We start from the raw sequence: 23,218 nt of genomic DNA, 5'->3' as shown, positions 1-23,218 counted from the left end.
GTAGCATTTCCACTGCTTACACGTAACTTACCTTCCTTCCGCTCGAGCAGTCGGGACGCAGAAGCGGTCCGCCTTCACCTTGGCGCGATCCACCCGCGATGCGCCCGCAGCTGCAGGAGCGGGCGTGTGACGTCTCGCAGAGCCACGCGGATCTCTCGGAGTCCCGCTGGACTGGAAGCGTCCGCACCGCAACTGCAGCAATAGGAGCGGGCGTAGCAACAGGAGCGGGCGTGTGACGTCTCTCGGAGTCCCGCGGACTGGAGGCGTCCGCACCGCGACTGCAGCAACAGGAGCGGGCGTGTGACGCCTCTCGGAGTCCCGCGGACTGGAGGCGTCCGCACCGCGACAGGCGTCCGCACCGCGACTGCAGCAACAGGAGCGGGCGTGTGACGTCTCTCGGAGTCCCGCGGACTGGAGGCGTCCGCACCGCGACTGCAGCAACAGGAGCGGGCGTGTGACGTCTCTCGGAGTCCCGCGGACTGGAGGCGTCCGCACCGCGACTGCAGCAACAGGAGCGGGCTCTCTCCCGCGGACTGGAGGCGTCCGCACCGCGACTGCAGCAACAGGAGCGGGCGTGTGCCGTCTCTCGGAGTCCCGCGGACTGGAGGCGTCCGCACCGCGACTGCAGCAACAGGAGCGGGCGAGTGACGTCTCTCGGAGTCCCGCGGACTGGAGGCGTCCGCACCGCGACTACAGCAACAGGAGCGGGCGTGTGACGTCTCTCGGAGTCCCGCGGACTGGAGGCGTCCGCACCGCGACTGCAGCAACAGGAGCGGGCGTGTGACGTCTCTCCGAGTCCTGCGGACTGGAGGCGTCCACCGTGGCCCGCAGCGTCGCGGTGTCTCGGAGTCACCTTGGACGACAGCAGAAGACGCGGCGCGCGCGGGCGGGGGCGGGCGCCGGGCCCGCGCCCCCGCGCCGGGGGACGGGGCGCCCCGGTCGCGCCGCAACTAACAACACGAGGTACTCCCAGGCTACTGCCTGAGAACCCTCCGCGAGTGACGAAGTAACTTCTGAACGCCAATAAAATTAGAATATCTTAAACTGGCTCACCGGATGGTTCGAGACAATCCAAACCTCCTTATCAGCGAAGCGCGGCGCCCGAAAGCAGCGCGCGCAGGCCGTCCGCCGCCGCGCCGCCCGGGCGCCGCCGCCGCCGCCGCAGGCACGATGACCGCGCGTTCCCTCTCCGATGCGGAGCGACTTGTTACCACTTGTTAACAAAAACCACTGACGCACTTCCTACTTCGATCTCGAAAATGCGAGTTAACGGTAACGATTTTAGCAGCATGGAATGTGAAAATTAATTTAGCAAGAAAAAAGTGGGTAGAATCGAAAAGCACCGTTCGATGACTTCGATCGCGAGACCGCCAAAAGACTAATAGTGGCGATCTCTGCCGTATCTCACTATTTAATCGACCGAGCTTTGGATCGGAAATGTTAAAGCACCATGCTGCAAAAATATACGCAAAAAATATTTGCGGACCATCGGTCAAGACGGTCGACGAAACAATGACATGGCGGTGGCGAGTGGCGGGAAGCGAGCAACGGTTCGCAGGAAGTGGAAGCGGAACTACGTCACGGCGTGGGGCGGAGCGACTACATAGACGCTAGCGGCATCATTGGTCAACGATCGCGTTACTCTCTCAATGAAGATATCCGATGTGGAGTACGGAACACATAATATAAGTAATTTTATGTGGTTTAATGTTACTCGATTAATAGTCTGTTATTAATGTATTATTTTGTGGACATTCCTGTAATCACAATTATCTTGTTGGAATAAAGTGTGGTAAAGGTGACATGCGTTTTTCTTTTATACCATGATGGCAAATAGACTTTCAATATACCTTGAGGTAAGCACATGACTGTTGGCGTTCATTTACATGCACTCAATAATGTTAGCTGTATAAGTAAACAGAAACTATTGGAACTTGCAATTGTTTATTTATTCTTATAAACATAACATCCATTATTTACATTATGTACAACTCTTTAGTCGTTAACCTTTTCGCCGCCATTGACTTGAAATAAAGTCAGAACATTGCATGCTCATGCGACATACGGGTTGTCTACGTGCAATTTTTGACATGGCGCGGATCACTTTATTACTTCATTGACGTGGCGGCGAAAAGGTTAAAAGTTTTCATTCAAAGTCCATGCTATGACTTTCAAGGAAGGATAAGTAATATTCAACTTTCTTCATACATTTCTTCAACTTGTTACCATCTAAGGGAGGTAAGTGTTCTGTCCCATGTTCTGGAAACTTCCTAGAAAATGCTTTATCTTTACTTTGTTTCTTCTCATCGGCAGGCTGCGCTTTTGATATAGATTTGGCTTTATGTAGCACCCTGTAGAGGTCTGAGAGAGCTGATTTGCAGTAGTGAAGTTTGTGGTCCTTGCTGGGTCCTTGGAGGACTAAATAGGTGTCATGCTTCATTACATCCAGACTGGGCGCGTCGGTTTCTATGAGTTCACTCTGAAACAATCAATAATAAATACATACGGTATAAAGTAAGAAATGACTCCTCGGCCAGGGGTGCGAAACTCCTGAGATCGGTCAAACTCGGCTCCGCTCGGCTCAGCATTGCTCCGAGCAATTATTAGGGTTGGCACCACTTGACTACCTTCTGCGTGCACGACCACAGATAAGATAATCACTTGAATTTTGACAACCCTAAATAGCCGAAAGGGATAGTGTCATATATTAGAAAGGGATAGCATGATTCGACCCTGAACCGCTGTCAAACTTCGGTTTTGTAGGAAGTTTCCTTTCTGTACGGTAGTTCTATTATTTATTATGTGCCTCGGCTTCGCCTCGGCCGACAATTCCATGTATCTTTCTTTGTTATTGCCCAAAGCGTGTACAGATACTATTTTTCGGTTCGACGGAGTCGCTACCGGTGAAAGCGGCTACTTCGTTTAGCGTAGTGTGCCGAAAGCTTAGAGGATATAACCAACGGAGACGCCATGTCTAAAATTTTCGGTACAAAATAGTCTGCCGTTTTTTGCGGGGGAGGGGCACATCAAATGTATAGGTACGTCATGTCAGATAAACGTCAGTCCATACATATGGTTGACATGTGGTTGACCATTGGCCGCCTATTTTCGACAGAGGGGAACGCCTGTTAATGGCGGCTCCATTGTTAATTACTCCGAGGCCGAAAGTTAAGACTTTCCGCACGGACAACAGAAATAACTACTTAATAATGTATTGCGCTCTCAAAACACCTGTCTAGTCATCTAGCTAGTACAACTTTCAAAAGTTGCACTGATTACACTTGACAGACTGATTGTTACTCATCAGAGTAAAATATGAAACTACCCATAAAATAAAATATTGCTAATAGTTGTGATAGAGTAACTAAACCTGGTAGCACACTTGGAAACAAAATTCTAGTATAATATACAGCAATGTTTCTTCTAAAAGCAGGCATTATTACAAAATTTGTACCTGTAAGCACTTCTGCACTACTGACTCAACGGCTATGGCAGGGTCATCAAAGTTGGCATTTGAGTCCAAGTTAGCACAAATGTTGAGGAAATGTGTCGCCCATTCCAGGGGCTCCACGTCTCCGTTGAAGTATCGCATCACAAATGCATAGGATGCTATGACATTTGTTATATTATACTTTATTGCTGAGGAGGGTTGGACAGTCTGTAACACACAAGTTAAGTCAAGTTTTAATAATAATGTTTTTAACTTAAACATCAGATCTGATGAGTGAATATTACATAATCTACAGATGACTGCCAAGAAACCATAGAAAGAAAATAGCAATGGATTTCACCTGCATTTGAAGGACCAAATATCCTCTTAATTTAAAATAGTGTTAACTGTTAGCAGAAGATTAGGGTGTCCTTGTACTACAATGTAGTAACTACATAGTGGGGTTTACTTGAGAGCTGACTCGACTTGTCCTGGCTGAAAGAGCTGGCAGGAGCTGCTCAAAGACGTAAAAAGTATGAATATTTTCTATTCTACTCTTATTGAATGAGGATAACAGACAATATGTGACGTTCCACGTGAAAAGGTACCTTATGGCGGCTGGCGCTTACGTCACATAGCACCGCATTAGTATTGGAACAGCGTTAATAAAAGCGTAAGCGCCAACCGCCATAAGGTACCTTTATCCGTGGGATGTCACATATCACCCCAGATGTATTGAATTACTTACAGTCAAAGAATCTAAAGCTGGAACCTTCTTTAACTCCGGACACTTTTTCAATGCTTCATTTTCCTCTTTAGTTATTTCCTCTACCTTCTTTTCTTTCTTTCTAAACATCCACCATGGCTCCCACTTTGGCATAATGGCCCCCACATCACCCTTATTTAACAGAGCCTCAAATTCATTCCTCTCATCCTCCGTCAACGCTCCCCACAACTGGTTGGCATCATTTAAATTTAATCCTTTAATTCTTTCGTGAAGATCTTCACCCTCTTCATCGTCCGAGTCCATGTTTTCTAGCATCTCCTCAATATCCTCAGTATCTATGTCTTGCTCATGCATTCGCTTTAATATATCAATCATTTTGCGCTTAGATTCGTCATCAACATGATTTGATGTAAGTTCTTCTGTCACACAGTCACGGTAGAAGTTTTCGGAGCATTCTTGGTGTTTTTCAGATCTGTAGCAATCTAAGGAGCAGTATAATACTTCGCAGCGGGGGCAGCAGTATTTACTGGGGTTCTCATTGCACCTAAAAGAAATTGAAAATGTAAGAGAAGTTGAAAGTTATTTTTTTTTAATTAAGATATTTGTTTGCATTCTTTATAAATGCATGTTGTATTAATAAAATAATAAATAAAATTAATTTCTTTCGAGTAACGAGGACTCATAATCACAATAATATATAATTAAATTAAAATTACATTAAACAAAATAAATAACATTAACATACACTATTCTAAATACTACGCACGCATGCCGGTCGCAACAATGCTGCATGTAGGGGCAGTCGACTCTGTCGGCAATGATGGCCAGGACGGCATTGGGGCTAGCTCGCACTCTACGGACCAAGGCGGCGCCGCGCGCGCGCATGTAGTAGAAGAGCCGGCCGCAAATTTTCTAACCGACTTGATACCACGATGAAATGCACATTGGTTTCCCATAAAAGTGATGCTAAGTCCGAATTCGATAGTCTGCCACGGCGGAACTTGCCGAAAGTACGAAAAAGAAGGCCACTTCCGGTGCGAAAAAAGGGGGCTGATTTAACCCATCTGATACCGAAATAATAGTTATGGCAGCAGTTAGAAATTTACATGTAGACACATAAAAGCGAAGTCTGCCAGTATTTTTTTTGCCGGAAGTGCTTGGCAGACGCTCTCAAAGGTGGCCAACGGGACCCCTAATTTAACCCATCTGATACCACCATGAAACCAATTCCAGTCGGTAGGTATGAACCCTCATGTCAGGAATATATAAGTCTGCCAAGGCTTTTCCTGCCGAAACACCTTGGCAGACGCGATTATGTAAGCAAGGTCGGCATCGGTTACCCTACACTAACCCATCTGATACCACCATGAAACCAATTCCAGTCGGTAGGTACGAACCCCCATTTTAGGAATATATAAGTCTGCCAAGGTTTTTCCTGCCGAAACACCTTGGCAGACGAGATTATAAACAAGATGACCATCGGTTACCGTACACTAACCCATGTGATACCGCCATGAAACTAATTCCAGTCGGTAGGTATGAACCCTCATTTCAGGAATATATAAGTCTGCCAAGGCTTTTCCTGCCGTAACACCATGGCAGACGAGATTATGTAAGCAAGGTCGGCATCGGTTACCCTACACTAACCCATCTGATACCACTATGAAACCAATTCTAGTCGGTAGGTATGAACCCTCATTTCAGGAATTTATAAGTCTGCCAAGGCCTTTCCTGCCGAAACACCTTGACAGACGAGATTATGTAAGCAGCATCCACATACGAGGGATCCGTATTTTGGGATTATACAGATTACGGACATTATTAATAGCTGTAGGCTTATTTATTACTTTATGCTTATACATATTTGTATATTATTATGTTATTAATAAAATATATTTATAATTTATTAAACCTAAACTTAATACATTGAGAATTCATTACCTGCTTACGGCAGTAGTAGGGATAAGTGGGTGAGTTCTGGCTCACTGAGCCAGGCCAACAGTCCCTCCCCCTTTTTTCCCTTGTTGAGGCCCTGCAACCTTGCCTTGAACCCAAACTAATGTCATTGTAGCTCGAATCTAACCTAATTTATTTTTATTGCTTTTAGAATATTTCAATTATCTACTTTTGCAAAGTTAAATGTTGAAATCTCTATTTCGAAAAATGGAATTTTAATGTGACTTTAACACGTTCACTGCGTTACGGGGGCTTTAAGCCCCGTACGATGTCATCATTCAGTGCGAAGTTAAATTTATTTTAGAAGTTAAAGGGGGAGGGGAGGGTGCACACATTTTACCACTTTGGAAGTGTCTCTCACGCAAACTATTCAGTTTAGAAATAAATGATATTAGAAACCTCAATATCATAAGCGATAAGACCGCCTGTTGTTACCTCTATTATCTTTGTTTATGTTATTGTCCATTTATTGTAAACTAAGTGTATGTGAGGCGTGCAATAAAGAGTATTGTATTGTATTGTATTGTATCATTTTTGAAGACCTATCCATAGATACCCCACAAGTATGGGTTTAATGAAAAAGACATTTTAAGTTTCAGTTCTAAGTATGGGGGACCCCCAAAATTTATTGTTTTTTTTTTCTATTTTTGTGTTGAAATCTTAATGCGGTTTACAGAATACATCTACTTACCAAGTTTCAACAGTTCTTATAGTTTCGGAAAAAAGTGGCTGTGACATACGGACGGACAGGCAGACAGACATGACGAATCTATAAGTGTTCCGTTTTTTTCCATTTGGCTACGGAACCCTAAAAAGGAGGTATTAATTCGGTTTTTTAATGTTTGATATCTCCGTCATTTCGGGATCGATTTTGAAAATTATTTTTTTAGTTGTGTTGTAACTTGTAAGTATATACATACAGATTGGTACCGTCTTTGTCAAAACCCAGTTCTGATGGTGAGATTTATGAGGAATCGAGGGCACTCTTCAAATCTTGTAAAGGTGGTTCACGTTTGTATGGGAAAAATTCAAACTCTAGCTAGAAGAAGCGGCACCCCCTCATTTTGTTACACTTATTATGTTGACAAAATACGCCAAGTTTGTAATCTTACAATCTTAACTACAAGGGGGTGCTCAAAACACTTTGAAATTTTTCAAATTGTATGAAATCAAAAAAAAATAAGTTACAATTTTTTTGATTTTTATGTAAGTAGTAGTTTTCACATTATTTGAAAGTGTGATTTAAAAGATATTATTTTGAAAGAAAATGTTTTTCTACTTCAAAACTTATACATCACATGTGCAAATAGTGTGAAACCAGATATTTAAATAAAATTCTGAATCATGAATACTCTTTTTGTTGGGTTTCAAACAACATACAAAATTTCAACGTGGTTAAGCACCCCCTTGTATAGTTCGTTTTTTTTAGCATTAGAAAGAACTTGCAAGAAGGTAAGCGATCTTAGCATGTCTTTTAATTGAAAAACGCTTTTCAAAATTCAAAAACTATTACTTATGAAAGCAGACGAATATAAATGATCGTACTAGATTAATAATTGTTACATACACTCGCGTGCAAAAGTATTGCATCACTTTGCATTTTTTCAACTGCACCCAATAATTTTGTAAACCGGTTATTTTCCATTAATTATTTTAATGGGATCATGTCCCTTGAAGTTTTAGCTTTACGAAAAGTTAAAAAACATGGAAAACGGCCCAGTATTTTTCAAATTATCGGCATTTTCCCGATTTGTGAGCGGGAGCGTTGACCCCTATAAAACGGGGGGTAGGGGAGGGGTTGTTATCAGTCATTTATCAAAAGTTGACCGGTACACATTTCCGCATATTTTCCCGTGAAGAAGACCTGTGAAAAATGGAAACCACTGAAGCTGAAGTCCGCCAAGTCGTCCAGCTCCTGCAAGAGGGGCGTAGCCAACGTTCAGTAGCTGCCACGCTGAATTTAAGTCAATCTACAGTTTGCAGAGTTTACCAGAGGTTCCAACGGACTGGATCCTTTACTTCAAGACCAAGAAGCAGCCGCAAAAAGTGTACATCAGAGAGGGACGACCGCTTCATTGTCACAACATTTCTCCGAGATCGACACCTGACAAGCGTTGCCATCCAGCAGCGTCTGCGTGAGATACGAGGAGTGGCTGCCAGTGAGTGGACAATAAGAAGAAGACTCAAGAAAGCGAACTTGACACCCAGGAGGCCTGCAACAGGGCCCAGATTGCTGGCGCGACACTGTACAGCCCGAAGATAGTTTGCAGAAAATCATATGGACTGGACCATTGAGCAATGGACCCCAGTTCTCTTCTCGGACGAGTGCAGAATATGTTTGAATGGATGTGACCGAAGAGGAAGAGTCTACAGAAGGCCAGAAGAACGGTTCGCCCAATGTTGCTTCTCCGAAGGGGTCGCCTATGGCGGTGGATCCGTGATGTTCTGGGGCGGCGTTTCCTACGACGCGCGAACAGAGCTGGTTTTCGTGCCTGGCGGGGGCCGTGGCGGTGGATTGACCGCTGGCTGCAAAATACATTACTGACATCCTGGAGGAACATGTTGTTCCTTATACCGGTATTTTTGATGAGGGGTTCATCCTAATGCAGGATAATGCCCGTGTCATACCGCTAGGGCCACCGCAGCCTACCTTCTCGAAGTGGGCATCGACACCATGGACTGGCCAGCGATGAGCCCGGACCTTAACCCCATTGAACACGTGTGGGACTACCTGAAAAGGAGGATTCGGAAGCGGAATCCTGCCCCGGCCAATGTTGAGGAGCTGAAGGGAGCCTTGCTGGAGGAGTGGGACGCTATTCCACAAGATTTCATTAGAAAATTAATTAGGTCTATGAAAAACCGCTTGATTTGTGTGAGGAGGGCTAGGGGTGGCAACACCAGGTATTAATTTAATAATAATAATTTATTTTGTATTAAATAAATGACTTTTATTCTTAACTTTCCTAAATTTATTTCTCGACCATTATGTCGCTGCTTTCAGTTTCTGATTTTTTTTAGTCTTCAGATTTGAAATTTCCCAATTTTCTAATGCGTTAGATTATAAGCTGTCAGTTGATACCAAAATTTTCAGAATCGGCTCTAGAATTACAAAGATATTGGGTGCGGACGAAAAAATGCAAAGTGATGCAATACTTTTGCACGCGAGTGTATTTGCCGTAACTTATTTTAAAAATGTGTTTTTCAATTAAAAGACACATCAAAATTGTTTACCTAATTTCTAATGCTAAAAAAAACGAAGTATAGTTGAGATAAATTAAGAAACTTGGTGTATTTTATCAACATAATAAGTGTAACAAAATAAGGGGGTGCCCCTTAGGAAAAAAAATGTTTTTTGAACCACCCTAACATATAGTGATACTGGTGTATTTTAAACAAACCAAGCATTTACATTCAGAATTGTGACATTTGATGAAGTGAAACTGCTGATGATGATCAGAATGGAACTCTTCAACGACGCATAGCTCATGTTTGGGGATTTGTCCTCTTCGTTATGTTTGTTAAGCACGTTAGGTTTTTAAGTCATATTATCGTGAAGCTCAAGTTCTGATGATGGGATCCATAAGGAATCGAGGGAACTCTACAAATCTTAATGGCATTGTATAGTGACTCTTGTATTTTCATCAGGCAAACAAGGATTTACATTAAGAACAGTGGCATTTGATGAAGTGGTATTGCTGATGGTGATCAGAACGGAACTCCTCGACGACTTGTCTTTTTCTAATTGATTGTTAAGCAAGTTACCCCACTGGCAAAACAAGCAAGATTTTGAATTCGACTTCTACCTGAACCTGTACCCGGATGGGGACCGGACTCGAGATCGCGAATTCGGACACGGACCCGTTTTCTATTTGGTTGGTGTAAATGGAGTTGGTGAATTTTTTGATTAATTCGGGCGAAAACTGGAAGATTAGGTATCATAAAATGTTCATGAAGAGAAATTGTAAGAGATGGTATCATTACCAACAACTGTGGAAAATACTGTTAAGTTACTCTTTATTTAAAAATAGCAAAATCAAATTGCATGATTTCATTCGTTTTCTCCACATTTAGACTAGACAAAAAAAATCAAAATCGCTCTCCTTCTTGATGCGACTGGCAAATCGTACTACTTTTTGGCAACCGGGTTTTTTAACCTAATTAGACCCCGCTGAATCCGAATTTGCCGGTTGCTCGATCGAAATCTTGACCGGAAGTGAGATATTTGACATTAAAGGTCCGTTATTTTCGTTTTTCGTAAATAGCTCTTAAACGGTGGTGCATAGCAAAAAATGTTCTATTACATAAGTAATATGCATAAAATTGCCTACAAGAAAGATTCAGTACAATTTTTCGCTAGGATCAATATTAAAAGAGATTTTAACGCGGGAAATTTAATTATAATCACTTCTAAGGTCCCGTTTTTTAGGTTTTCGTAAATAACTCATAAACGGTGGCCAATATCAAAAAATGTTATTAGACGTTAATAATTTAAACAAAATTTTGAACAAAAAAGATTCAATACACTTTTTGCAGGGATCAATATTTAAAAAGATAATAAAGAGGGAAAGTTAATTATACTAAATTCTAAGGTTCCTTGTTTTTATTTTTTCGTTAATAATTTGAAAAGTATGACTCATAGCAAAAAAATCTTATACATAAATAATAAACGTAAAATTTCCTACAAGAAACATGCAGAACACTTTTCGCTAGGATCAATATTTAAAAAGACAAAGCAGCGGGTAAGTTAATTATAATCAATTTTAAAGTCCCTTTTTAGTTTTTTGTAAATAACTCGTAAACATAGCGAAATAGGTTTTTAAGAATAAATTATCTACATAAAATTTCCTCCAAAAAACATCTAAAACACACCGGCAAATTCGGATTCAGCGGGGTCTAATTAGGTTAAAAAACCCGGTTGCCAAAAAGTAATATGCTTTGCCAGTCGAAATCGATTTTATGAAAAATATGACCAGTCTAATTACTATACAGGGTGAAATTTAATTCACTGGCCAAATTGAAACAACCGAAAGAACTCGAAAAAATATCAAACACGTGTTTTTTCTTTTAATACCGCTCAGTACATTTTTTTCGAAATAACTCATCATCAAGTTGTCCTAAAAACCTCGTACGTTATGGTGAACCGACAACTACCCACTACACCCGCTTCTCTCTTATCAGTTAAGGTCATTGACACCCCGCCCCTCCCGCTGTTTGCAATCGCGTTACCAATTATGAACCCTATTGCAGCGAGATTACCTACATAAGTTGCTAATTTTTCCTTTCATACTTTAACGGGCTTAGAACCGTCAAAATGCAAAGGCAACCCATTTTTAATCTAAAATGTTATTTCTGACTAATGATTATTAACAAAACGTCCGTGGCTTAAAAACAATGAGTAAAAACTAGGTCAGGAATCTTTGCATTCAGGCGTATTTAAAAAATTGAATCAACTTACTTACATTTGATTAAAAATCGACGCAATTAACGAAAGTCCTACGAGATGGAACTCTTGGATTCAATCCTTGTCTGCGAAGGCGTGGAACGATTTCCATTTCGTATAATCTTTGTGCACCACGTAAACACTCACCACTTAATAAATAACACCGTACCACTTCGTAATATTCCCGGTTCGAAAACATTTTTTTTAACCTTAGTACGCGCGCGATTATTATTTTAAGGTTGGCGAGTGACGAGTGACTAATCATTTATGCTTACCATTATGTTTACCGCTAGCGCGGAATGGTTTAGTTTAGACTACCCTCGAAATTGATAAACCTGCCTACCATCGCCAACACTAACTGGGTGGACCCTATTGCAACGATTATAAGGTTTAGTGAAGGTCAGATAATGGTTTTGCTGATGTTGTTGTTAAAACCTACTATTAGGTTTGTTTACATTTGTGGTAATAGGGTGACCACGACTCATGGAAAATATTTAAAAATTGAAAAATGAAAATTACAAAAAAATTTACTCTTTTTTTCGCTAAATAGATTCCTTAAGTGTAACCTAGTGCCGGGAATGAATATGGCCAGTGATTTAAATTTCACCCTGTATATGTTCAGAATATTATTTGAATAAACTTAGGATAGGATACTTAGGATAGGAAATAAAATGTGTGTTTTTATATCTTTAAACCCAATTACTAAGTAGACTGCACATACATTAAAGTCACATTAAAATTCCATTTTGCGAAATAGAGATTTCAACCTTTAACTTTGCAAAAGTAGATAATTGAAATATTCTAAAAGCAATAAAAATAGATTAGGTTAGATTCGAGCTACAATGACATTAGTTTGGGTTCAAGGCAAGGTTTATTTATTTATTTAAACTTTATTGCACATTAAATGAAGAGTACAAATGGCGGACTTAATGCCAGAAGGCATTCTCTACCAGTCAACCATGGGCTAAACCGAAAGATCTAGTTGGTGCAGGCTCAGAATACTGTTACAGTAAATAAAGTAAAGGTTGCAGGGCCTCAACAAGGGAAAAAAGGGGGAGGGACTGTTGGCCTGGCTCAGTGAGCCAGAACTCACCCACTTATCCCTACTACTGCCGTAAGCAGGTAATGAATTCCCAATGTATTAAGTTTAGGTTTAATAAATTATAAATATATTTTATTAGTAACATAATTATATACAAATATGTATAAGCATAAAGTAATAAATAAGCCTACAGCTATTAATAATGTTCGTGTATGTACTCCTAACTTTATCAAAAAGGGCGCTCTTTACTAATGAAGGAAAATAAACAACCAGTCACAAATAAAGCCAATGTATTAAAAATAATTCCCAACCCTTATATACAATCCCAATTAAAAAGTCGTTAGCGCGATGTAGGAATCGCCGCTTTCGGTACAGCGCCATCTCGCGTGATATTTGGTAAACGTGTTTAGTATAAAAGTTACTTCACGGAAGTATGGACGCGAACATGCCGCCCACCAAGAACTACAGTTCTTAACCCAATTTCGAACAACATGAAACAGAATAAACTTAACACATCACATTTAACAGAAATCTCAACTTTAACATGAGCTACCTACATAAATATCTAACAAAAACATTTAATCAGCCAATGGCAAAACACAAATTCTTGAAGTGGGTCTTTTTATAAGACTATTCTTACATCTAAGAGTAACTACTCGCGTTACCCTGTCCAAACCTGGATGCGTTTCAACCACTTGGCCAAGAAGCCATTTAGCCGGCGGCAAATCAGGCTCTTTTACCAGAACTACATCGCCTACCTTGGGTTCTGGAGTTTGCTGAGTCCACTTGTGTCTTTGAAGGAACTGGTTTAAATACTCTTGAGACCAGCGCCGCCAGAAATCCTGCATCATACGTTGACATAACTGCCATCTACGTAATGACGAGACCGGCACTTGATCATAACGCTGATCTGGTGCGACTACCAGAGGTTCTCCTATCAGGAAATGACCCGGTGTTAATGGTAGCGATTCCCCGTTGTCATCAATGCGCCACAATGGCCTCGAATTTAAGCACGCCTCAATCTGCGATAGGATCGTACTTATCTCTTCAAAAGTGAGTGTAGCATTCCCAATAACGCGTTTGAGATGGAATTTACAGGATTTTATTCCCGCCTCCCAAAGTCCTCCAAAGTTGGGGGCGTAAGGAGGTATAAAATGCCATTGAGTTCCGTTAGAGGCCATCCAGTCAGCTAGCTCAGGAACTAAACTTGACTTTTCCGCATTAAACAGATACTGGAGTTCCTTAGCTGCACCCACGAAATTAGACCCGTTATCACTGTAGAGGTCGCTACAGTAACCTCGCCTCGCTACAAACCTCTTGAAGGCAGCAAGGAAGCCAGCTGTTGACAGTTCACTAACTGCTTCTATGTGCACGGCTTTGGTAGCCATGCATACAAATAGGCAAATATACCCTTTGTATGATTTGTTTCCCCTACCTTTTGAAACACGTATATTGATTGGCCCGGCGTAATCTACTCCACTACGAACAAACGGCCTTGCCATATTAACCCTAGGCGAGGGTAGCTGCCCCATCAATTGGTTCCGAATGTTGGCTGCATTCCGAACACATGGAATACATTTCTTGACATGTGTTTTAGCTAAGTTCTTAAGGCCTGGTATACAAAACTTGGACCTAATGTAGTTGACCATTAGCGGTGCTCCTCCATGCAACGTTTTAAAATGCGCATCTCGAAGAATTAACTGAGTCAACCAAGCTGATTTCGGCAACAACATTGGATGTTTTTGATCATATGCTATGTCTGCACTCTGGAGCCGCCCACCAACACGAATTATTCCAAAAGCATCGACTTGTGGAGTAAACGAGGTAAGTTGACTTTTCTTCTTTAGTTTACCTTTTTTCATTTCTTCTATTTCTTCAGCATAAGCTTGTTCTTGAACCTTTTTTACCATAATTGCTAAAGCTTCGTCTAATTCACTTTTCAGCAGGTAGGTATGATTTTTTCTTTTATTTTTCAGGAATCTTCGGCAGTATGCAACAACTCTCAACAACTTGGTGAGTGAAGAATACTTCGACCACATAGGATCTTCACCGTCCGATTCAGATACCACAGTTTCCAGGTGAGTATGTACCTTTCTTTCTTCTAACTGTGTATTCATTGTTTTTGATACTCCGTAGTTAATCACTTCTTGTTTCAGCCAAGCAGGTCCAGATAACCAGAGTTCAAAGTTACTCAATTCAGATGCTGAGATCCCTCTTGAAGCACAATCAGCCGGGTTATGTTCTGATTTTACGTGTGACCATTGACTTCGACTGGTGGTTGTCAAGATCTCTGAACATCTGTTCCCTATAAAAGTCTTCCATCTGCTTGGGTGACTGCTCAACCACGCCAATACCACTTCAGAGTCTGTCCACGCATGAATATTAGATTTCTCCACATCCAACACATTTGAAACTTCAACCAATAATTTAGCTAATAATACCGCCCCGCATAATTCCAGTCGAGGAGTTGAAATCTGCTTTATTGGCGAAACCTTTGTTTTGCATGTCACCAGACTGACGTGTATTGACCCTTCTGCGTCAACAACGCGTAAATACACCACCGCGGCATATGCAGCATTTGACGCGTCACTAAAACCATGCAGTTCAACCAACCTGACATTAGATTGGTGATTTGTCCAGCGAGGAAGTCTGAATCTGGTGAGCTGTGACAATTCTTCCCTATAGCACAACCATTCTTCAAGCAACGGAGACGGTAGCTCTTGATCCCACTCGATGCCTGCCAGCCAAAGCTTTTGAATGAACATTTTTGCTTTAACTATGCTTGGAGCTATCCATCCAAGAGGATCATATAGTTTAGCAATGTCTGATGTAACCTTTCTTTTAGTTACAGGTGCTGTTGGTGGAGGTAGCTGAACTGTATAAGCAAATTCGTCCCGATTTCGATCCCAGGTAAGTCCTAATATTTTATTTACCGCTTCTTGCTTCATCTCTATTTTCTTATGCTCTTCTTTCCCTGCTGTGCTTTCTCGAATTTCTTCTAACATAGCTTTACTATTGCTTGACCATTTTTGAAGTTCAAAGCCTCCTTTGTTTAATATCGTCTTCATCTGGTGGTAGATCTCTATTGCCTCTTGCTCGGTTTGACAACCTGTCATCAGGTCGTCCATGTAGAAATCCTCACGTACCCGATTAGCTGCAAGAGGGAAATCTGCACCTTCATCCAAGGCGACTTGAATCAGACTTTTAACAGCAAGGTAAGGAGCTGATGAAACCCCAAAAGTAACTCTGTTTAACTTATATTCTTTGACTTTTTGGGTATTATTCTCCCTCCACAGGATGCGTTGGTACTTTGTGTCTCTTTCATCTACTAGTATTTGCCGGTACATCTTAACGATGTCAGCAATGAAGACAACTGGATGCATTCGCCAACGCATGATTATGTGCCTCAACTCTGACTGCAATGTAGGACCCACCATAAGGTCACTGTTTAAGGACACCCCGTTCGTGCCCTTGCAAGAAGCGTCAAAAACTATACGAACCTTAGTAGTTTCCCGTTCCTCACGCACAACAGCATGGAAAGGTAAGTACAGTCCCTTTTCCTTAGATTCTTGCTCTGATAAATGTTCCATGTGATTTAAATCCCGATATTCATGGAACACTTTTGTGTATTCTGTTTGCAGGCGCTCATCGGTTTGAAGCTTCCTTTCCAGAGAATGAAATCTTCGCAACGCTATCTCTCTGGACCCACCATCTACACAGGCTGGTTGCTCATCCCTGAACGGTAATCTAACAACGTATCGGCCGTTCTCATCCCGTGTAGTAGTTGCCTCATATATCTCCTCACATCTTTGTTCTTCAGGTGTTAAAATCCGTTCTTTGTTGCTAGGTTCTGATTCAAGTTCCCAAAAGGACCTCAGCAACTGTTCCACCTGAATGTGCATGCTAACCAGCTTGCAGGAGATGTTGGCCTGTAAACCTGCTTCACCACTTAAAATCCATCCCAGAGACGTCTTTTGTGCCACCGTAGTCTCCTGGGGAGATTTGAATAAACCTGGTTGAATGATCCGAGCATAGACCTTTGCTCCCAACAACATATCTATTTTATTTGGAGTGTGATAGTCAGGATCTGCGAGCTCAACACTTTGTAACTCAGGCCATGAGGTAATAGATACTTTCGCAGATGGTTGGTTCGAGGTTACTTTGTCAACCACGTATGCTGTGACCTCAATGGCGTTGCTAGTGTTAGAGCGTGATGCGATTGTAACTTGAACCGTAGACTTAAGCTCTGTAATCAGCTCTCCTCTCAATCCTGACACTGAAACCTTAGCTGGAGTTTGTTTTAACCCGAGTAACTGAACTGCAGCTGAGGTAATAAATGAGATTTCTGAGCCCGGATCTATTAGTGCCCTTAATAGATGATATTCTTCTTGTTCCCATGTTTTGGCTTTTACCACCGCGGTAGCCAGCAACCCTTGCTGTGAGACTTCATTCACGAAGTGATTTGAAACACTGGTTCCCGGTGTAGGTTCTCCCATTGACTTTGTGACTTGTTGTGTATGAACTTGTGCCACAGCTTGACCAGCTGATGGCTCCTTACCTTCATTAGCTTTCGTGTCTCCCTTTTGATGTAACAGCGAGTGATGTCGCCTGTTACAAATTTGACAGTTTGTTGTCAGTTTGCAGTATCTGGCAGAGTGATTATTACCCAAACAGTTGAAACACATCCCGTTGGTTTGAACAAAATTACGCTTAACATCGATATCTAAAGCATTGAAATCTTTGCAATGTATTATACGGTGGTCACCTTTACAATAATTACATGAGACATTGTTAGTGACAAGCAAATTATTAACCTTTTGCACTTGATTGCCCTTGACCTGATTGAAACCCTTGTAATTGTTATTCACATATTTAGGTTTTTGGGCAAATCCCGGTTTTGGCTCCAAAAACTCCAAAGAATGGTATCGCGTTTGCAAAAAGTCCTTAAATTGTTCCAGTGTCGGTAACTGTTCAGACAGAGATACAGATTCGCTTACTTTACATTCCCAGTTTTTCCGACTTTCTGGATCCAATTTATGACTGACAATGTAAATGATAATAATATCCCAAGTGCTTGTATCAATTTTGAGACTAGACAATGCGTTCAATGTTTCTGTGGTACAATCTAACATATGCTTTATGTCAGTGGCAGACTCAGTCAGAAGAGTCTTTTGTCCAAAAAATCTCTTTAAAATGCAATTCGCCAAATATTGCTTGTTATTATAGCGACTCTCTAACTGGGTCCAACACTGGTCATAACTTTCACTAGAAATGGGTATGTGTCTAAGAAGTTGCTCCGCTTCGCCTGTCAAATGCGCCTTGAGGTAGTGAAGCTTCTGGATGTCATCGATGTCCTGATTTTTGTGGATGAGTGAAATGAACAAATCCCGGAATCCCATCCACTCCTCATACTTTCCCGAGAAAGTAGGAATCGTGATCTTAGGGAGCTTCACATGACTCGATTTTGACGTTGATGCTGTAGTTGACAACATGGGACTAGTATTGCTGAGTGTTGCCGTTAACTTGCTCATAGCGTTCTTAAGCCCGCATTTGTAATCCATGTATAACTCGTTGGTCGCATCATACACATCGTCCTTCATGTATGCAGTGTCTTGTAGCACATCTTGCTCTGGCAACATCAGTATCTGCATATGCATACGTGAAAACTGTTCCCATAGTTGCTCTAAGTTTTCGAGCCTGGTTTCTACGTATGAGATGGTAATCCGCTCCTTCGGTGACTTTTTGTAGTTAGTATACGCTTTAGTAATGCGAATACTTAGATCCGCTTGAAAATTGATACTAGCTTCCATTTTACTACTCATCTTGAAAAATTACAAGTCCCAACAAAACTAATCATGAATTTTCAAAGTCCCAATTTAGTTGCTCGTAAATCTGCTAAGTCCCCAGTATAGCAAATCTTGAAAAAATCACAAGTGTTTTTTTGCTCTGAAATTTTCTAAGTGTTTGGCTGATGTACCTCGATATGAAATCGGGCATAGGTTCCCCGTCGGTTCACTTTTTCCTAAATTATTCTAAGTCCTAAACACTTTGAAAATTTCTACTTCAGTCTATGATTTTTACTAAGTCCAAATTTGACACTTGACAGTTCTACTTTCCAAATAATGACACTTTGCACAGATAAAACACAAATGTACTCACAGTTTATAATCTTCTTACACTTTTACTTCACTAGTACTTGAACCTCAGTTGAATCTTCCCGCCAAGTTGATCACCGTGACGTCACTCAGGGTCACGGCGCTGCTGACTCCGTCGACTGCTCCAATCCGCTGCCGCCCTCGGAGACTGCACCCTCGACAACAATCCGTTGCCACTTGATGCAGGAAGCACTACTATAACACTTAAGGCCCACAGTACATCCGGTTCGCTAAGGACCAATGTATGTACTCCTAACTTTATCAAAAAGGGCGCTCTTTACTAATGAAGGAAAATAAACAACCAGTCACAAATAAAGCCAATGTATTAAAAATAATTCCCAACCCTTATATACAATCCCAATTAAAAAGTCGTTAGCGCGATGTAGGAATCGCCGCTTTCGGTACAGCGCCATCTCGCGTGATATTTGGTAAACGTGTTTAGTATAAAAGTTACTTCACGGAAGTATGGACGCGAACAGTTCGTAATCTGTATAATCCCAAAACACGGATCCCTCGTATGTGGATGCTGCTTACATAATCTCGTCTGTCAAGGTGTTTCGGCAGGAAAGGCGTTGGCAGACTTATAAATTCCTGAAATGAGGGTTCATACCTACCGACTAGAATTGGTTTCATGGTGGTATCAGATGGGTTAGTGTACGGTAACCGATGGTCATCTTGCTTATAATCTCGTCTGCCAAGGTGTTTCGGCAGGAAAAACCTTGGCAGTCTTATATATTTCTAAAATGGGGGTTCATACCTACCGACTGGAATTGGTTTCATGGTGGTATCAGATGGGTTAGTGTAGGGTAACCGATGCCGACCTTGCTTACATAATCTCGTCTGCCATGGTGTTACGGCAGGAAAAGCCTTGGCAGACTTATATATTCCTGAAATGAGGGTTCATACCTACCGACTGGAATTGGTTTCGTGGCGGTATCAGATGGGTTAGTGTACGGTAACCGATGGTCATCTTGTTTATAATCTCGTCTGCCAAGGTGTTTCGGCAGGAAAAATCTTGGCAGACTTATATATTCCTAAAATGGGGGTTCGTACCTACCGACTGGAATTGGTTTCATGGTGGTATCAGATGGGTTAGTGTAGGGTAACCGATGCCGACCTTGCTTACATAATCGCGTCTGCCAAGGTGTTTCGGCAGGAAAAGCCTTGGCAGACTTGTATATTCGTGAAATGAGGGTTCATACCTACCGACTGGAATTGGTTTCATGGCGGTATCAGATGGGTTAGTGTACGGTAACCGATGGTCATCTTGTTTATAATCTCGTCTGCCAAGGTGTTTCGGCAGGAAAAACCTTGGCAGACTTATATATTCCTAAAATGGGGGTTCGTACCTACCGACTGGAATTGGTTTCATGGTGGTATCAGATGGGTTAGTGTAGGGTAACCGATGCCGACCTTGCTTACATAATCGCGTCTGCCAAGGTGTTTCGGCAGGAAAAGCCTTGGCAGACTTATATATTCCTGACATGAGAGTTCATACCTACCGACTGGAATTGGTTTCATGGTGGTATCAGATAGGTTAAATTAGGGGTCCCGTTGGCCACCTTTGAGAGCGTCTGCCAAGCACTTCCGGCAAAAAAAATACTGGCAGACTTCGCTTTTATGTGTCTACATGTAAATTTCTAACTGCTGCCATAACTATTATTTCGGTATCAGATGGGTTAAATCAGCCCCCTTTTTTCGCACCGGAAGTGGCCTTCTTTTTCGTACTTTCGGCAAGTTCCGCCGTGGCAGACTATCGAATTCGGACTTAGCATCACTTTTATGGGAAACTAATGTGCATTTCATCGTGGTATCAAGTCGGTTAGAAAATTTGCGGCCGGCTCTTCTACTAATGCTCGCGGAGAAACACGCCGTTCGCACCTCCGCGAACATGTATTAGGGTCGGGTGCAAAGCTGTAGTACAAATCTACTCGAAGCGCGCTTAAATAGATACTATATTATATTATAATAGAAGATTACAGGAACATGAAATCGACATGATGTTTTTCCACCAATACTTACAGCCCACAGATTTTGGCGCTCTGTGTGTTGGACGATTCGTCAGACATTGTAGTATTACTCTATGACTAACTAGAAAATGTAGCCTTATAGTTTTATAACTTATAACACAATATTAAATTTTTGCCGATAAACACATAGAGGCAAGCATGAAAAGAGAAATATGAGAAATGCTGTCAACTAACGTCAAAGTTATCAGCTGTTTTTTCGTTATCTTCGAGTTAATGATAAAACTGACATAAGTATAAATCTCTAACAGTTAAAGAAATAAAAAATACTTTTGCTGTTATGGCACTATTTGTTCCTTGTTTAATATGTGTAATAAACGTAATAAATTAAATATAATTATGAGGATACGTATATAGAAACTTGATTAAAATGCATTTTTATGTAAGCGGATTACAGTGGAGCGCTTTTTTTAAACGCTCAAATAGGAAACCGACGACAGTGACAGCTGTCAAATAAGCGCGGGTACAAAAAAAAATAAGTACGAAAAACTTGAGTTATCCGAATCGGACCGGACGCAAAAACTGTTACAATAAATAAGAATAGTTTGTCTCTAGTTCTTTAACAACGAAATGATGGAGCCAGAACTCGTTGAAGATTTCTTTGGAGTTTATTTACTGTATAACATTAACCCCAAATACAAGGGTCGTACATACATTGGTTACACCAGAGACCCAAATAGAAGGATAATGCAACATAACAGGGGAACATGGGCTGGTGGTGCGCACAGGACAAGTAATAGAGGTCCATGGTAAAATATACCATTGTTTACTTTGTTCATTTGAAGGGAAGTTTACAAAAACAACATAACTGCTTAGGGCGGTTGACACTTTTTTAAGAACATTGTCAATCGTTTCAGGTGCCAACCAGTGTAGTCAGTTATGTTATTTTTGTAAAAATCCCTTCATTTGTTTACAACTTTACATAAATTAGCATGTATTACACGTATAAAGGTTTCTTACTAGTGACTGATTCTATTTTATTTAGTTTGAAATTTTAGTTTTATTCTATAAATTTGTTGATGTATTGTTATTTTATTATTTTTGCTTGTATGTAAATTCAATGACGACGTGTAAAAGTGCCCTTGTGGCCTATTTGCTGAATAAATGTTGATGTTTGATTTGTTTTAGGAAAATGGTAATGATTGTACACGGTTTCCCAAACAACATATCTGCTTTGAGGGTAAGTAAATTTCGGTAAAGATTACAAATTGGTTCTAGAAAATTTTATCCAATTTTAACCAAACTATAGCTCTATAGTCTGTACTCATCCATACACATCTATTAAAGTGGACTGTATAGAGAACCTTCAAATTCCTTTAACTCTAGTAAGTCTAGTAGAGCTCTGGCTCTGTCTAGTTGGTCAGAATTGTAAACAATGACTACACTAACTATGAAATGTAGTCATACCATACAATTAATCTTCTGTTCATAGTTTGAATGGGCCTGGCAGAACCCAACGAAGACAACAAGACTGCAGCATTTAGCTTTAAAGAGAGTGCCCAGAAAGGAGACAGAGTTCCGCTTTCAGCTCCGAGTTGTCAGCGAAATGCTTAGGGTCGGGCCGTGGTGTCGACTGCCGCTCACCATCAGGTGGCTAGAGAAAGACTTTTATGAAGAATTTCCAGTAAGTATTAAAACTTGCCATATTAAATAATATCATATTTAGGATATGTTATTTGAATTTGAAAGCTCTGCTTTTTTTTAATTTGAGTTTTTTATGTTATTTCTACTCAGAATTGCAAGCTCTTATTACTGCCATATCAAGTTAAAAAAAAAACAAGTAATTTTTGAATTAAAATGCCCATTTACTTTAAAAACGTTACCTAATTTTGTACTAAAATTTATTTATTTTTTTAGCCTGAAAGAGTACCTCCAACTCACATGAAAATATGCCATGGGCCAGTCAAGAGCAAGAACCTTAAGAAACCCAAGGAGACCCATTCCACCCACACAGAATGCCTGATATGCTCCGGCTACATCACCAGCCCCGACTCTAAACTATCCTGCTTAAACCCTCACTGTGACCTCATATCTCACATAACATGCCTCGCCCAGTTATTCTTAGAACCCGCTGAATTTGTCCCCGTACAAGGCCAGTGTCCTTTCTGTGGTACAATGCTTAAATGGGGTGATTTAATAAGGAAAATGAGAGGTTGTGGTCAGGGTACACTGAGCCAGGAAGATGATAATGGCAGCGATGATGATGATGATGTTTTGTCACAAGACAGAGTGTTTGTTGATAATAATTCCATTTGGTTGCAGGACTGTGATGAGTTATGACGAGAAATATATACTTATGTGTGTAACATTGCGTTTTTATTTTTTCAATTAACTTTACTATCTATTTAATAACATGACAATATTTTGAAGACGGGAAAAATAGGTACTGCGAAATCTTTTCTATGGAAACTAAGCATCAATAGAGTATTAAATAAAACGTC

The 23,218-nt window shown here is 41.1% G+C and overlaps 3 protein-coding genes across 4 annotated transcripts; 1 reads left to right on the top strand and 2 right to left on the bottom strand.

Annotated features, from left to right (window-relative positions):
- Positions 1 to 1,965: 1,965 nt before the first annotated feature.
- Positions 1,966 to 20,905, bottom strand: LOC134674325 (zinc finger HIT domain-containing protein 2). Its single transcript, XM_063532350.1, has 4 exons — positions 20,773 to 20,905; positions 4,179 to 4,701; positions 3,455 to 3,658; positions 1,966 to 2,479 (listed from the first exon to the last, which is right to left on the bottom strand). Exons 1-4 carry the CDS (start codon positions 20,817 to 20,819, stop codon positions 2,147 to 2,149), a joined length of 1,107 nt encoding a protein of 368 aa, XP_063388420.1. The 5' UTR covers positions 20,820 to 20,905; the 3' UTR covers positions 1,966 to 2,146.
- LOC134674827 (uncharacterized) lies at positions 13,174 to 19,043 on the bottom strand. The gene has a single exon (XM_063532978.1). It carries the CDS (start codon positions 18,415 to 18,417, stop codon positions 13,174 to 13,176), a length of 5,244 nt encoding a protein of 1,747 aa, XP_063389048.1. The 5' UTR covers positions 18,418 to 19,043.
- A 341-nt stretch (positions 20,906 to 21,246) lies between the features above and the next one.
- On the top strand, positions 21,247 to 23,103 carry LOC134674305 (structure-specific endonuclease subunit SLX1 homolog). 2 transcript variants are annotated; one of them, XM_063532332.1, is made up of 4 exons: positions 21,247 to 21,526; positions 21,906 to 21,957; positions 22,210 to 22,401; positions 22,635 to 23,103. In XM_063532332.1, the coding sequence occupies exons 1-4, from the start codon at positions 21,348 to 21,350 to the stop codon at positions 23,055 to 23,057; spliced, it is 846 nt and encodes a 281-aa protein (XP_063388402.1). In that variant the 5' UTR covers positions 21,247 to 21,347; the 3' UTR covers positions 23,058 to 23,103. The 2 variants fall into 2 exon arrangements, with proteins under 2 accessions (XP_063388402.1, XP_063388403.1); XM_063532333.1 differs by having other exon boundaries at positions 21,401 to 21,519.
- Positions 23,104 to 23,218: the final 115 nt, after the last annotated feature.

This window comes from Cydia fagiglandana, chromosome 20 (genome assembly GCF_963556715.1).
Source record: "Cydia fagiglandana chromosome 20, ilCydFagi1.1, whole genome shotgun sequence".
Taxonomy (NCBI): domain Eukaryota; kingdom Metazoa; phylum Arthropoda; class Insecta; order Lepidoptera; family Tortricidae; genus Cydia; species Cydia fagiglandana.
This window is presented reverse-complemented; position numbering and strand designations above follow the sequence as displayed.